Source organism: Sminthopsis crassicaudata, chromosome 2, assembly GCF_048593235.1.
Source record: "Sminthopsis crassicaudata isolate SCR6 chromosome 2, ASM4859323v1, whole genome shotgun sequence".
Lineage (NCBI taxonomy): Eukaryota > Metazoa > Chordata > Mammalia > Dasyuromorphia > Dasyuridae > Sminthopsis > Sminthopsis crassicaudata.
Genome location: NC_133618.1, coordinates 132,852,523 through 132,865,046, shown reverse-complemented (window position 1 = coordinate 132,865,046; position 12,524 = coordinate 132,852,523). Strand labels below are relative to the sequence as shown.

The 12,524-nt window shown below is 31.9% G+C and overlaps 1 protein-coding gene across 5 annotated transcripts in view; it reads left to right on the top strand.

Annotated features, from left to right (window-relative positions):
- Positions 1–12,524, top strand: part of NSD3 (nuclear receptor binding SET domain protein 3) — a 139,166-nt gene that overhangs the window by 42,783 nt on the left and 83,859 nt on the right. For all 5 annotated transcript variants that reach the window (XM_074287257.1, XM_074287255.1, XM_074287256.1 and 2 more), the window contains exon 2: positions 4,858–5,576. In XM_074287257.1, the coding sequence (XP_074143358.1) occupies positions 4,902–5,576 (675 nt within the window). In that variant the 5' untranslated portion in view covers positions 4,858–4,901. The remainder of the gene's footprint in view (positions 1–4,857; positions 5,577–12,524) is intronic.

Here is a 12,524-nt window from a genome sequence, read left to right as displayed (position 1 = left end):
TATATTGTGTATTATATATTGATTATATTGTATACTAAAATACTATGTAGCATACTTTGTATGTTGTTTACTTGGCTTTGCCTACTTTGATTAAGTAATATAATTGTTTTCCTTTGTAATCTTCTGCATATAAAAACATTGAGAATGAGTCTATAGACTTAATAGAATTGCCAAAATAGGTCCATGACACAAAACAAATTAAGAGTCCTTTTACTAGAGTAATAAGTTTCTTTGGTCTCAAAACTCTGAAAGACCATTTTACTAATTTATAGAAGATTTGGTATCTCTGTTGGTAGGGGTTCATACATGATAGAATCAGACATTCAAGCAAGCATTTACTGAGGTTTTACTATGTGGAAGACTATGCTAACATCATGAAAGTCTGAAATCATAGATCATAAATCAGATCATAAAATGTTAACTATAAAATTAATCATTACAAATACAGTGATAAAAGTCAAAATTTTATAAACTCATATAATCATAATTATTATATACAAAACTATATTTTAAAGGACTATATAAAAATAACAACTTATTGTATATCCTCCTGACCTTTCTGATAGAGTTTGAATAATTTTTAAATGATTATTCATAATTTATATTTCCTCTCATAAATTGATGCATTCTATGATGTATTTGTTCACTGAGGAATTAATAGTTTTTTACACATACATACATATCTCCAAATTGTTTTATTTTGGTTATTTTCTTTTACTTGTAGTAGGTATGCATGCATGTATGCTTTGTCTTATGGAAAATTATGGGAAAATATTTTTTCCACAACTGAAATTTTTTTATTTTTATAATAGTTTTTTATTTTTCAAAATACATGCAGAGATAGTTTTCAACATTCACCCTTGCAAAACCTTATGTTCCATATTTTTCTCCCTCACTCTCCACCTTCCCTCATCCTAGACAGCAAGTAATCCAATATGGGTTAAACATGTGTAATTCTTCTAAAAATTTCCACATTTATCATACTGCACAAGAAAAATCAGATCCAAAAAGGGGGGGGGGGGCGGGGAGAATGAGAGAAAAAAGCAAACAATTAAAAAAAGGTGAAAATACTATGTACAACTTAAATTCTTTTTAAAAAATTTTTAAATTAGATGAAATAAGTATATTTGTTTAAATCTTGATTTATTCCTAGCTACTTGAAATACAAAATATATACAAAAGCTTCTTTTTTTTTTTTTTTTTTTTTTTTTTTCCCTGTACTTTGTTCCAGTTTTCCCAAAGATTTTTTATTGAAAATTAGGTGTTTCAACATTAGTCTCTTATGTACACTTTCTACTTTGGGATTCTCTTTTCTGATTGATTTATTTTTCCATTTTTAAAATAAAAGGTAGCTTTTATAATGATGTTTATAGTATTAGCAAATTCTTATTTTCATAAAAACTTGTTTTTTTCTAGTATTATAATTCTTTTGTTATTTTGTTTATTGCTGTATTAAATCTGTTAATCAATTCTAAGAATTAGTATTTGTATTGTCATCCTAATCTCCTTCATTTCTTTTATCATTTCCGGAAACATTGAGCCTTTCTTAACTCTTGTAGCTTAATAGGGAAAGGAATAAGTATTTATAGATTGTCTGTGATATGATAGGAACTATGCTAAATAAGTGCTTTACAGTTATCTCATTTGATCTTCTTAGTAAACCCGGGAAATATGTGCTGTTATTGTCTTTGTTTTATAGTTAAGGAAATTGAGGCAGAGAGCTCTAATAAGTATCTTAGGCTAGATTTGAATTTAAATCTTCCTCTCTTGAGACCTCTTGCTCTCCATGCTGTGCCACCTACTTTTCTCAGTATCTAAATATTTTATAGCTTTTGTCATTATTTAAATTTTCTTTGAATTTCTAAAACTAGGAATATGATTTCATTGGTATAGGGAACTCTTAGATAAGGAAACTCACAGTACTAGTGCAGGTCAGCACCTTTTCTGAAACTTAATAGTCTTTAAGAGGACCAGTATATCAGAGGCAAGTCAGTTTTGTGGACTCTGAGGTCAATTCTCTGTTCATAGTAGGACACTGCTTATCGTGGTATTCAATAACTGTATAGAAAAGTTCATATGTATGTTTGCATCAACTTTTGCCAGTCATTAATTTTCTCAGTTTTTCTATTATTCATCACTCAGATCTGATAGGATTTCAGTAAGCCAAGTAGTAACTTTATTATAATGTCTAATTCTCAAATACTTTCCTACTTTGTTCAAAGCACTGTGCTTAGTTTTATGGGAATGGAGAACCTAAGTCCTTATACAGTTAAAAAAAAAATAGTAGGATGAAACTAAAACAATTTAACATACTCAGCTTGCATTTAATGTAATTTATTGCTGTTCATAACCAAATAATCAAGGCACCATCTCTGTGGAAAGGCTAAAGTCTTTCTCTTCTAGCAACCATTGCTGTCTTATATCTCTTTATGTTTTTGTCTTTTTTTTTTTCCTTTTCCCCTTAAGCCATATGAAATGGAGTTATATCTTTTCTAATTTATTGTGTTTTATTCATTAAAATTCATGGTCATTTTGATAGTTTTTTTTTTAAGCTGCTGAATTATATATCTTATAATCCTACCCAAAAATCCTAAATTTATTTAACATTTATTTTGTATATATTTTTATTTAAGGTAGAAGTTCTTAACATTTTTGTGTTGTGAATCCCTTTAGCAGTCTATTAAAACCAGTGGATGGATGCTTCCTCCTCTCCCTCCCTCTTCTCAGAATATTTTTAAATGCATGAAATAAAATATATAAAGTTACAAAAGAAATCCAAGATAAGTGCATTTTTTAAAAGATGAATATTTTTTTCTTATCCAAGTTCACAATGCTCCCTAAAATAAATTTACAAATGAATCTGAAGTTAAGAATCCTTGGTGTTTTGTTTTATGTGCTGAGGGCACATTAATATAAGACAAAGTCAAGTGTGCCCCAAAAAGCATTTATAGTTTAGTTTGGGAGACAAAACTAGAATATAGAAAGCAATGAGAAAATAATTGTTAAATTTTTTTATTTTGACTCATTGCAACGGGAACCCAAAGTTAAAAGAGATTGGTATGGATTGGAGTAGTTCCAAAAGCTGTATGAAACCAAGAGGGACTTGGGCCAAGCCTCGAAGGTTGTGTAGAAATTAAAACAAGCAAGAAAGGAGAATATAGAATGATTCCCAGAGAATAGCATGAGAAAGCAGCAGCAATGAACATAATATTTGAGAGGCTAGTGAGATATGTATCAAGGGAACAGAAGGTATATTTTTAAGAAGAATCAGGAAATAATCTAGGGAAGATATAAATTCTAGACTAGTTTAGAAGTCTGTCTAGTCATGAGGTAGCTTAACATTGGATTGTAAATTAAGAATTGTTGATTCATAAACTTACTCTCTCTCTAAGCATAATTTCCCTATTAATCTGGATTATACCAGATAATCTTGTAGCCTCACTTTCTATAATCATATAAGATATCAGCTAAAATCTTGGTTTAGACATGAAGAATAAAATTAAGAATTTTAAAGTCATCACTGCAGCCATGAAAAAAGGTGAACTCATCAAGAGAAAGAGGGAGTAAGTCTTCAGTGCACAGGACAAGATCTTAAGGGGATATATTTCTAGTTAATAAAGAATGGAAATTCAGCCTAGCTAATATATAGTAGAAGACAATAAAGATCTAGAAAGAAACAAATTATTAGAGATCCAGGAGAACCAGGGGAAAAAAACTCACAGGACAGAGAGACATGAGAGGATTAAAGGAATTAAGTCAAATGCTACAGAGAGATCAGAGAATGAGGAGTTAAAAAACAAAACAAAACCCATAGCATTTGTCAATAATGAGGTGTTTTGTCAATGACCTTTATAAAATCAGTTTAAACATTGTGGTTGGAGCAGCAGTTATATAGTTAGAATTTTGAAATGCATATGGCTGAGACCTGAAAGCACTGAATATAATTTGCATCGTAAAGATAGCAGGTAGAAGGTAAGGGATGTGATACACGTTAGCAGGATTAAGCAGGATGTCCTTTAAAAAAGAAAAAGAAAGAAAAAAGTTCTAATGATGCTCAAAGGCATAAGGGAAGACAGGAGAGACTCTTTGAACGGGGAAAGATTAAAGACTGTATTAAAGGGAATAAGGTTCTAAAGGTATTTATAGGCTCATAGCTTTAAAAGCTGGAATGGATCTTAGAGGTTATTTAGTCCATCCCCTGTTACTTTTTGGTGCTATTAGCAATGACTTAATGTAAAAATCATACATTTGTTTTGTAGCTTGAGATTAAGATGATTAAAAACTTAATGCTGAAATAAGAATTTTAAACTTTGGTATTTTTTCATAGCTGCTCAGCCATTTCACAAAATCATCTCAAGAGTGCAGACATTTTGAGGCACTTGAATATGAAAAGTCTTTTGCCAGAATTTTAAAGGCAAAAAGTCTTGATAGAATAGGGGAAAACTTATGAAGTCATATGAACTCTATGTGGTTATGAATTCTTGTTCATTAAGGACCGGGTGAACTTAGACTATCTGGTAATCCCTGATGAGATGAGGAGATGTGGATAAATTGGTATGCTTTCTGGGAGGTTGGGGAGGGAGAGAACTTTGTAAATATTTTAAAACTTTTCTCAAAATTATTAGGAGGTACAAACACATAAGTAAGTTTTCAGGATTAAGACTTATAGGCAAGTAATTTTGAGAACAACACTGACCCCTCCCCTCCCTTCCCCAAGACTCAAAGCCAATGACAGTTCATTATGGGTTAAAAATTAGTTTCAGAATGCCTACTATATGCTTTTATATTTGCTTACCTCCTATTCTGGGACATGAACTAATTCTTTTTTTTTTTTTTTTTTCCCTTGTGAACTTTTAGGCCCTATGAGAGAAAGGGAAAGTTAAGGATGCTGGAGCAGAACAATGGATTTCTCTTTCTCTTTCTTGCAAGGGATCATGGGAAACACAATTCAGCAACCACCTCAACTCATTGACTCAGCCAACATCCGTCAGGAGGATGCCTTTGATAATAGCAGTGATATTGTTGAAGATGGTGGCCAGACACCATATGAAACCAGCCTGCAGCAAGGCTTTCAGTACCCACCTACCACAGAGGAACTTCCTCCAATTACAAATGGCTATCCACCCTCAATCAACATGTATGAACCTCAAGCCAAATACCAGACATATAGTCAGTATCCCAATGGGTCAGCCAATGGTTTTGGTGCAGTTAGAAACTTTAGTCCCACTGACTATTACCATACTGAAATTTCAAACACAAGACCACATGAAGTTCTGGAAAAACCTTCCCCTCAACAGCCACCACCTCCTCCTTCGGTACCACAAACTGTGATTCCAAAGAAGACTGGCTCACCAGAAATTAAATTAAAAATAACCAAAACTATCCAGAATGGCAGGGAATTGTTTGAGTCCTCCCTCTGTGGAGACCTTTTAAATGAAGTACAGGCAAGTGAGTACGCAAAATCAAAACATGAAGGCAGAAAAGAAAAGAGGAAAAAAAGTAACAAGCATGACTCTTCTAGATCAGAAGAGCGCAAGTCGCACAAAATTCCCAAATTAGAACCAGAGGAGCAAAATGTAAGTGGATCTAGCTTTTTGTAATATTTCATGTATTTACTGGGATTTCTTTTCCTTGAAGAATAATACTGCTGAGTTTTGGTTTCTTCTGGAATTTGTTGAAATGTGAATGTGAAGTGTTCATAAAAAAGTGTCATGCTAAATATCTTGCTTGTTGTGCAACTTTATGTAAATAGGGTTATTTGTTTTGAAGGACTTTTGTAGCAGGCTCCAGATTATTCAGGCTGGAGTTAAAAGACAAAAGAGACAGGATGAATAGTGCCATTTGCTCATTTTTAGGTCTTCTCAGAATTTTTAGCAACATTTGAATTGTGCAAGGCTGGGGGAATCTGTCTTTACATTTAGCTTTCTTTGATTATATGCTTGGTAATTTGTTAAATAAATTAGTTTGCAGAATTGGATAAACTTATAAAATACCAATTAAGTATTGATATATTTTGATCAAAACTTTGGATTACAGTTCTTTTTCCCAAATAACATCATGCATGCTGCTAAATAACTTGGCATTTGGGTGGTTTTCAGTATAAATGTACTACAAACAAACTGAGCAACTTTGGACTTGATGGCTTCTGATTGATGTCTCTTCTAGCTCCTTTGAACTCTAACTAGAATTAAGAGTTTATTTTTGTTACTATATTTTCATGGAATATGAGTTAGTGATTGGTTAGTTTCTTTGGTTGGCCAACATTGATTCAGGAAAATGTCCATATTTTTATGGCAACTATGATGGTTGTCTGCTTTACTTACCAAAATATATGAGCATGATAGTGTCTAATGTAACCTAATTTTTAAGTCTGTAATATTTTACCCATGGAAAGAGTTTTTTCCTTCATGGAATTAAAAATAAAATCCTTTTTGGTTTGAGTATGGGTCTAGAATCTCAACTGAATGACTAGCAAATTAGCATTTTTTTTTAATTGTTTTGGTAAATTTTGTTTCAAAGTGTCATACAAGTTCTAGCAAATTCAACAATATACTCTTTAATATGTATAAATGCCCAAGTAGCTAAGTAAAACAACATAATGGTAATTGCAACCTATAGATTCAACCTTAGTCTCTAGTACTTAACTTTTTGAAAATAGTTTTTAGTAATTAGTAGTAGTTTACTAGTTAGGTTGGGGTTTTTTGTTTGTTTGGGTTTTTTTTTTTTTAGTAGTTTAGTTTTGAAAGTTCACAAGTATTTATTTTAGTTCTCCTGCTATATCCTTCAGTTTTTCCCTGGCTGTCTTATCTTATGATTTCAGCCTTCTTTTCTATAAAGTGAGAATTTGAATTTCTAGGATTCTTTAAGACCAGGGAGATAAACTTAAATATCAGGGTAAAGCTACTATTTACCAAATATTTACATTTTTTTGTATTTTTGGTATGATCTGAAGCTAAGGGAAGTTTAAAGTGATTAGAATTATAAATTGTTAAAACTAGAATAAACTTTTGAAATCATCTTTTTAATTCATCCCCTCCCATCTTACAGATAGACAAATTTAGTGTAGGAGTAGCGATATTTGCATTGTAATAAGATTTCCAAGCCTATCCTTTCCTGTTGCACTCTCATTTCTATCTTGTCTCATTTATTCTTGTAATGTTAATGTGAAAGCTTGTGGATTCATTTACTGATAAATATTACTCTATTTAGCCAGAAGAACTTTTTTAAATGCTGGTAATTAAAAAATAAAATAGCATTCCAATATATTTTCCTGTTTTTGTTATTGTAGTTAAAAAAAAATTCTTTCAGAATGTTCTAGTTTGCTAAGGTCATCATTCTGAAAATTAGTTGATATTATTTTACATTTCTATAGTTATAGAAGGTATTAAGGGAGCTGGTTAAATGCTGCTCAACCAACCTACTCTTAAAGCTTTAAGATACTTTAAAAAAAAAAATAAAATGTTTTTCCATGTTCCAAATTCTTTACTTTCCCTTCTTTTGCCACCCTACTCAAAGAGAAGGCAAAAAATCAAAACCTATTAAAAATATATATAGTCAGGCAAAGCAGTTTCTACATAGGCCTTTCTCTCTCCCCAAAAAGTGAGGGGAAATGCTTCGGTCTGCACTTTGCATCCATTAATTCTCTTATCTGCAAGTAAATAGCATGTTTCATCATGAATCTTTTGGAACTATGGTGGGTCATTGTGTTGATAAGAGTTTCAAAATCTTTCAAAGTTCCTTATCTTTACAATATTGCTGTTACACTCTAGACTGTTCTTCTAGTTCTCATTTAATTTTGTGTCAGTTCCTATAGGTCTTCCCAGATTTCTCTAAAACCATCACCTTCATCATTTCTTAAAGCACAATCATATTATATGACATTTATGTACCATATAACTTGTTCAATCATTCCTTAATTGATAAGCATTCCCTTAGTTACTAATTTATTTTTTTTTTGCTATCACAAAAAGAGCTACTATAAATATTTTTATACTAATGAGCCCTTTTCCTCTTTATTTGTTTTCTTTGGAATAAAGCCTTAGTAGAAATATTGCTAGCTCAAGAGTATGCACCCTTTAAAAAATTTTGGACACAGATCCAGATGGTGTATTAATATATCTATTTTCCTACATCCCCTTCTGCATTTGTCATTTACCTATTCTTGACATCTCTGCTAATCTGATGGATGTGAGGTGGTACCTCAGAGTTGTTTTAATTATTGGTGGGGCAGTGGATAGAGCACAGGATTGAAGTCATGTAGGCCTGAGTTTATATCCAGTCTCAGACATTTACTAGCACTGTCACCCTGGACAAGTCACTTAAACTTTGTTTGCCTCAGGTTCTTCATTTATAAAATGAGATGGTGAAGAAAACAACTAATCACTCCAGAATCTTTGCCAAGAAAACCCCAAATGGGGTCATAAAGGGTCAGACATGACTTAAATGGCTGATTAGCAAATTATTAATTATTTAGAGCATTTTTTTTATATGTCTTTTAATAGTCTTTCTTTCTTTGAAAACTGCCTATCCATGTCTTTGACCACGAATTAGTTGAGGATTGGCTGTTATTCTTGTAAATTTGACTCAGTTCACCCTTAAAAATGAAACCTTTATGAGAAAACTTGCTACAAAGATTTTTTTATTCTTATTTTTTCCTCTCTCAATTATAGCTACATAGGTTTTATTTGTACAAAAGGATTTGAATTTTATATTATCAGAATTATTCATTTTACTTCTTTTTAGTCATAAATTTTTTCTATCCAATCCTATAAATATTTATTAATTTTTCCAGTGTTTTAAATGCCAGTGTTTCAGGCACTTTGTTATGTGCTGGGGATCTCTGACGTCAAGAAACTTACAGTCTAAGAAGAAAGAATACACAAAAATGGGGGGACAAAGTGGAGCATCTTGTTCCAAGGAATTGAAACTAGGCAGAGCAATTGAGGCAAAGAGAAGGAGCTGGGTCAAATCTAATCTCTGCCCTCTAATAAAGGAAAGAATTGGGAGTTAGGTACTCTATCCTCCTGCCCTCCAATTTGAGGAAGGAGATGTCAATTAGGTTCAAATTAGCAAGATGGTGGTAATTTTTTCTCCAGCTCTGTCAATTTCCTTGTGATATCTTTTATGTCACATGCACTAATTTTGAGTTTATCTTGGTATATAGTATAAAGATGTTGGTCTATGACTTTTTCTGCCAACTTTCCCAACAAGTTTATCAAATAGTGAGTTTGTACCCAATAGCTGGGATCTTTGGGTTTATTAAATGCTAGAATGATTTGCTTCTTTCTCCATATTGTGTATTTAACCTGTTCCACTGACCAACTTTTCTATTTCTTATCAAGTATCAAATTGTTTTGATGGTAATTGCTTTATAACTTAGTTTGAGATTTTATACTCCTAGTGTCCTTTCCTTCACAGTTTTTCCGTGCATTCCCTTTGTATTCTTAACATTTTGTTTCTCCAGGTGAATTTTGTTGTTGTTTTTTTTAGCTCTGTAAAGCAGTTTTTGTTAGTTTGATTGTTAGTCCTAAATAAGTAAATTAATTTTGGTGATGTCAGTTTTATTAAATTGGCTTCCCATGAATATTTATATCACATTATATTTAAATATATTATTATTTGTGTGAGGTGTTTTGTAATTGTATTCATAGAGTTCCAATGTGTGTCTTGGAAGGATGATTCCCAAGTATTTTATGCTGTCTACAGTTGTTTTAAATGGAATTTCACTTTCTAGCTCTTCCTGTTAGATTTTATTGATAATATGTAAACATGTTGATGATTTTGTGTAAGTTTATTTTGTTTTTTGCAACTTTGCTGAAGTTAATTATTTCAATTAAAATTTTTAGTTGAATCTCTAGGGTTCTGCAGATAAACTATCACATTTTCTGCAGAGTGATAGTTATATTTCCTCTTTAGTTCTTAGTCCTTCTACATCTTTTTCTTGTTTTCCTGCGATAACTAGTATTTTTAGTACAATATTTAGTAGTAATTATGAGAAACATCATTGCTTCACCCAATCTTAATGAAAAAGCTGCTGAATTATCCATCCCTATAACAGAAAATGCTGCTGCTTAGTTTTAGATAAATGCTACTCAGTCATTTTAAAGAAAACTCCATTTTTCCTATACCTTGTATTTTTTTGACATTAATGAATGTTGTATTTTATCCATTTTTATTACATTTGATGTAATAACCATGTGTTTTTGTTATTGATATGGTCAGTTCTGTTTATATTTTTCCAATCCTGTCTGGTTGTACTATATGACCTTTGTAAAGATTATTGTAATGGCCTTACTAGTGTTTTACTTAAAACTTTTGCCTCAATATTCATTAGAGAAATTGGTCTATCACTTTCTATATGTTTTGATTCTCCTTAGGTTTAGGTGTAAAGACCATATTTGGGTCATAGAAGGAATTTTATAGGACTCCTTTACTTTTTTTTTTTCCTTCAAAAAGTTTGTACAGTATTGTAATTAATTTTTCTTTACATGGTTGGTAGAAATCACTTGTGAATCCATTTGGTCCTATGGTGATTTCTTCTCCACCCCCACCCCCCAAGGGATCTTATTAGTGGCTTATTCAATATCTAAGATAGATTTATTTAAATATCCTATCCCTTACTCTGTTAATCTGGGCGATTTAGATTTTTGTAAATATTCATCCATTTCATTTAGATTATCAATTTTATTGGCATGTAGTTAAATAAAATAGTTCCTAGTTTCTTCTTTATTTGATTATGAATTCTCCATTTTCATTTTTTGATACTGGTAATTTGATTTCCTTCTTTCTTTAAATCTTGAATTAGCCAATGGTTTATCTTGTTTCTTATTTGTTTTAAACCAGCTACTAGTTTTTATTTATTAGTTCAAAGAATTTTTTTTTTTTTGCTTTCAGTTTTGTTAATCTCTTGATTTTTCGGGATTTCTGTTTTAATGTTTAATTTTTTTTGTGTGTGTGTGTGTGTGTTTTTTTGTTTTTTTTTTTTTTTTTTTTTTTTTTTGAGGAGTGAGAGGCAGTCTGGATTAAGTGACTTGCCAAGTGTCACTCAGCTAGTGCTAATTGTCTGCATCAAATTTGAATTCAGGTCTTCTGTGCCACCTAGCTGCCCCTTTTGGGGGGGGGGGGGATTAATTTGTTGTTGTAGTTTTTTAGTTTTCTTATTTGCATGCCCAATTTATTGATTTGTTTCTTTCTCTTTCTTATTGGTGTGTTTAGACATAAATTTTCCCTTAGTATCTTGTCTCATTGTTATAATTATTTTTAATGAAATTGTTTCTATGATTTGTTCTTTGATCAACTCATTCTTTTAAGATTAGGTTATTGAGTTTTCCAATTAATTTTTAAGTTTAGTTTTTGAAGTCTTGTGCCACAATACATGAAAAGATATACTCTATACTCCTATAGGTCTATCATTTCTAAAATTCTATTCAGCTTCTTGTTTTCTTTTTTGTTTATTTTATGATTAGATTTATTTAGGTCTCAGAGGGAAATTGAAGGCCTCCACCAATATAGTTTTACTGGCTAATTCATCTTGTAATTCACTTATTTTTTCCTTTAGGAATTTATATGCTATGCTACTTGATTGCATACTCTGATTCTTATTGATAGGGCCATCAATAGGTCCCAGTTCAAACCTGGATCCCTGTTTGAGTCCTGATTGACTCAGATTCTCCATAAATAGCAGTCATTTCTGCTTTGGCCAGAAACCCTGAGGGTCTTCCCCATCCAAATTTGTTTATTTTGATTGTGAGGTTGTTCTTTTCTTTTCTTGTCTTTTCTTGTCTTGTCTTTTCTTTTTTTTTGACTAGGTGAACGGGGAGATTCTTTGCCTCTATTATCTAGCCTCAATCATTGAATGGGTGCAGCCTCAGTCAAACTGGGAGCTGTTGAAGATCTTAGCTTAAAAAGGCCAAGGTCTCCCATTTTATCCAGGGCCATCTTCAGTTATACTGATCTATATCTTGCCACTGGACCCAGATGACTCTGGGGAGGAAAATGAGGCAAGTAACCTTGCAGAGCCCTCCCTCACTTAAATCCAATTCACTTGCATGTCATGGCATCATTTCCCTTATGTCTGGGTTCTCTTTGAGAACAAAGGACCAAACAACAACAGCAATACAGTATTGATATAAATTTTTTGCCTGTGGTACCTTTTAGTAAATTGTATTTTCTGTTTATCATTTTTATTTAGGTCTATTTTTTTTTCTTCTTTTGGTTGAGATTATAATTACTTAACCTCATCTTTTTTATTTCAACTAAAGCATAGTAGATTCTACTCCAGCCCCTTATTTTAATTCTGTGTATCTTTCAATTTCATATGCTTCTTGTAAACCACATATTGTTGGATTCTGATTTCTAATCCATTCTATCTGCTTCCATTTTGGGGGTGAGTTCATCCCATTCACAGTTATGATTGCATCATCCCCTAACCTGTTTTCTTATACTTATCATTCTCTTTTTGACTTCAAGAGGCCGCTTTGTTTCTGACCAATTCCCCCTTTTATCTACTCTTATTTCTTTCCTTT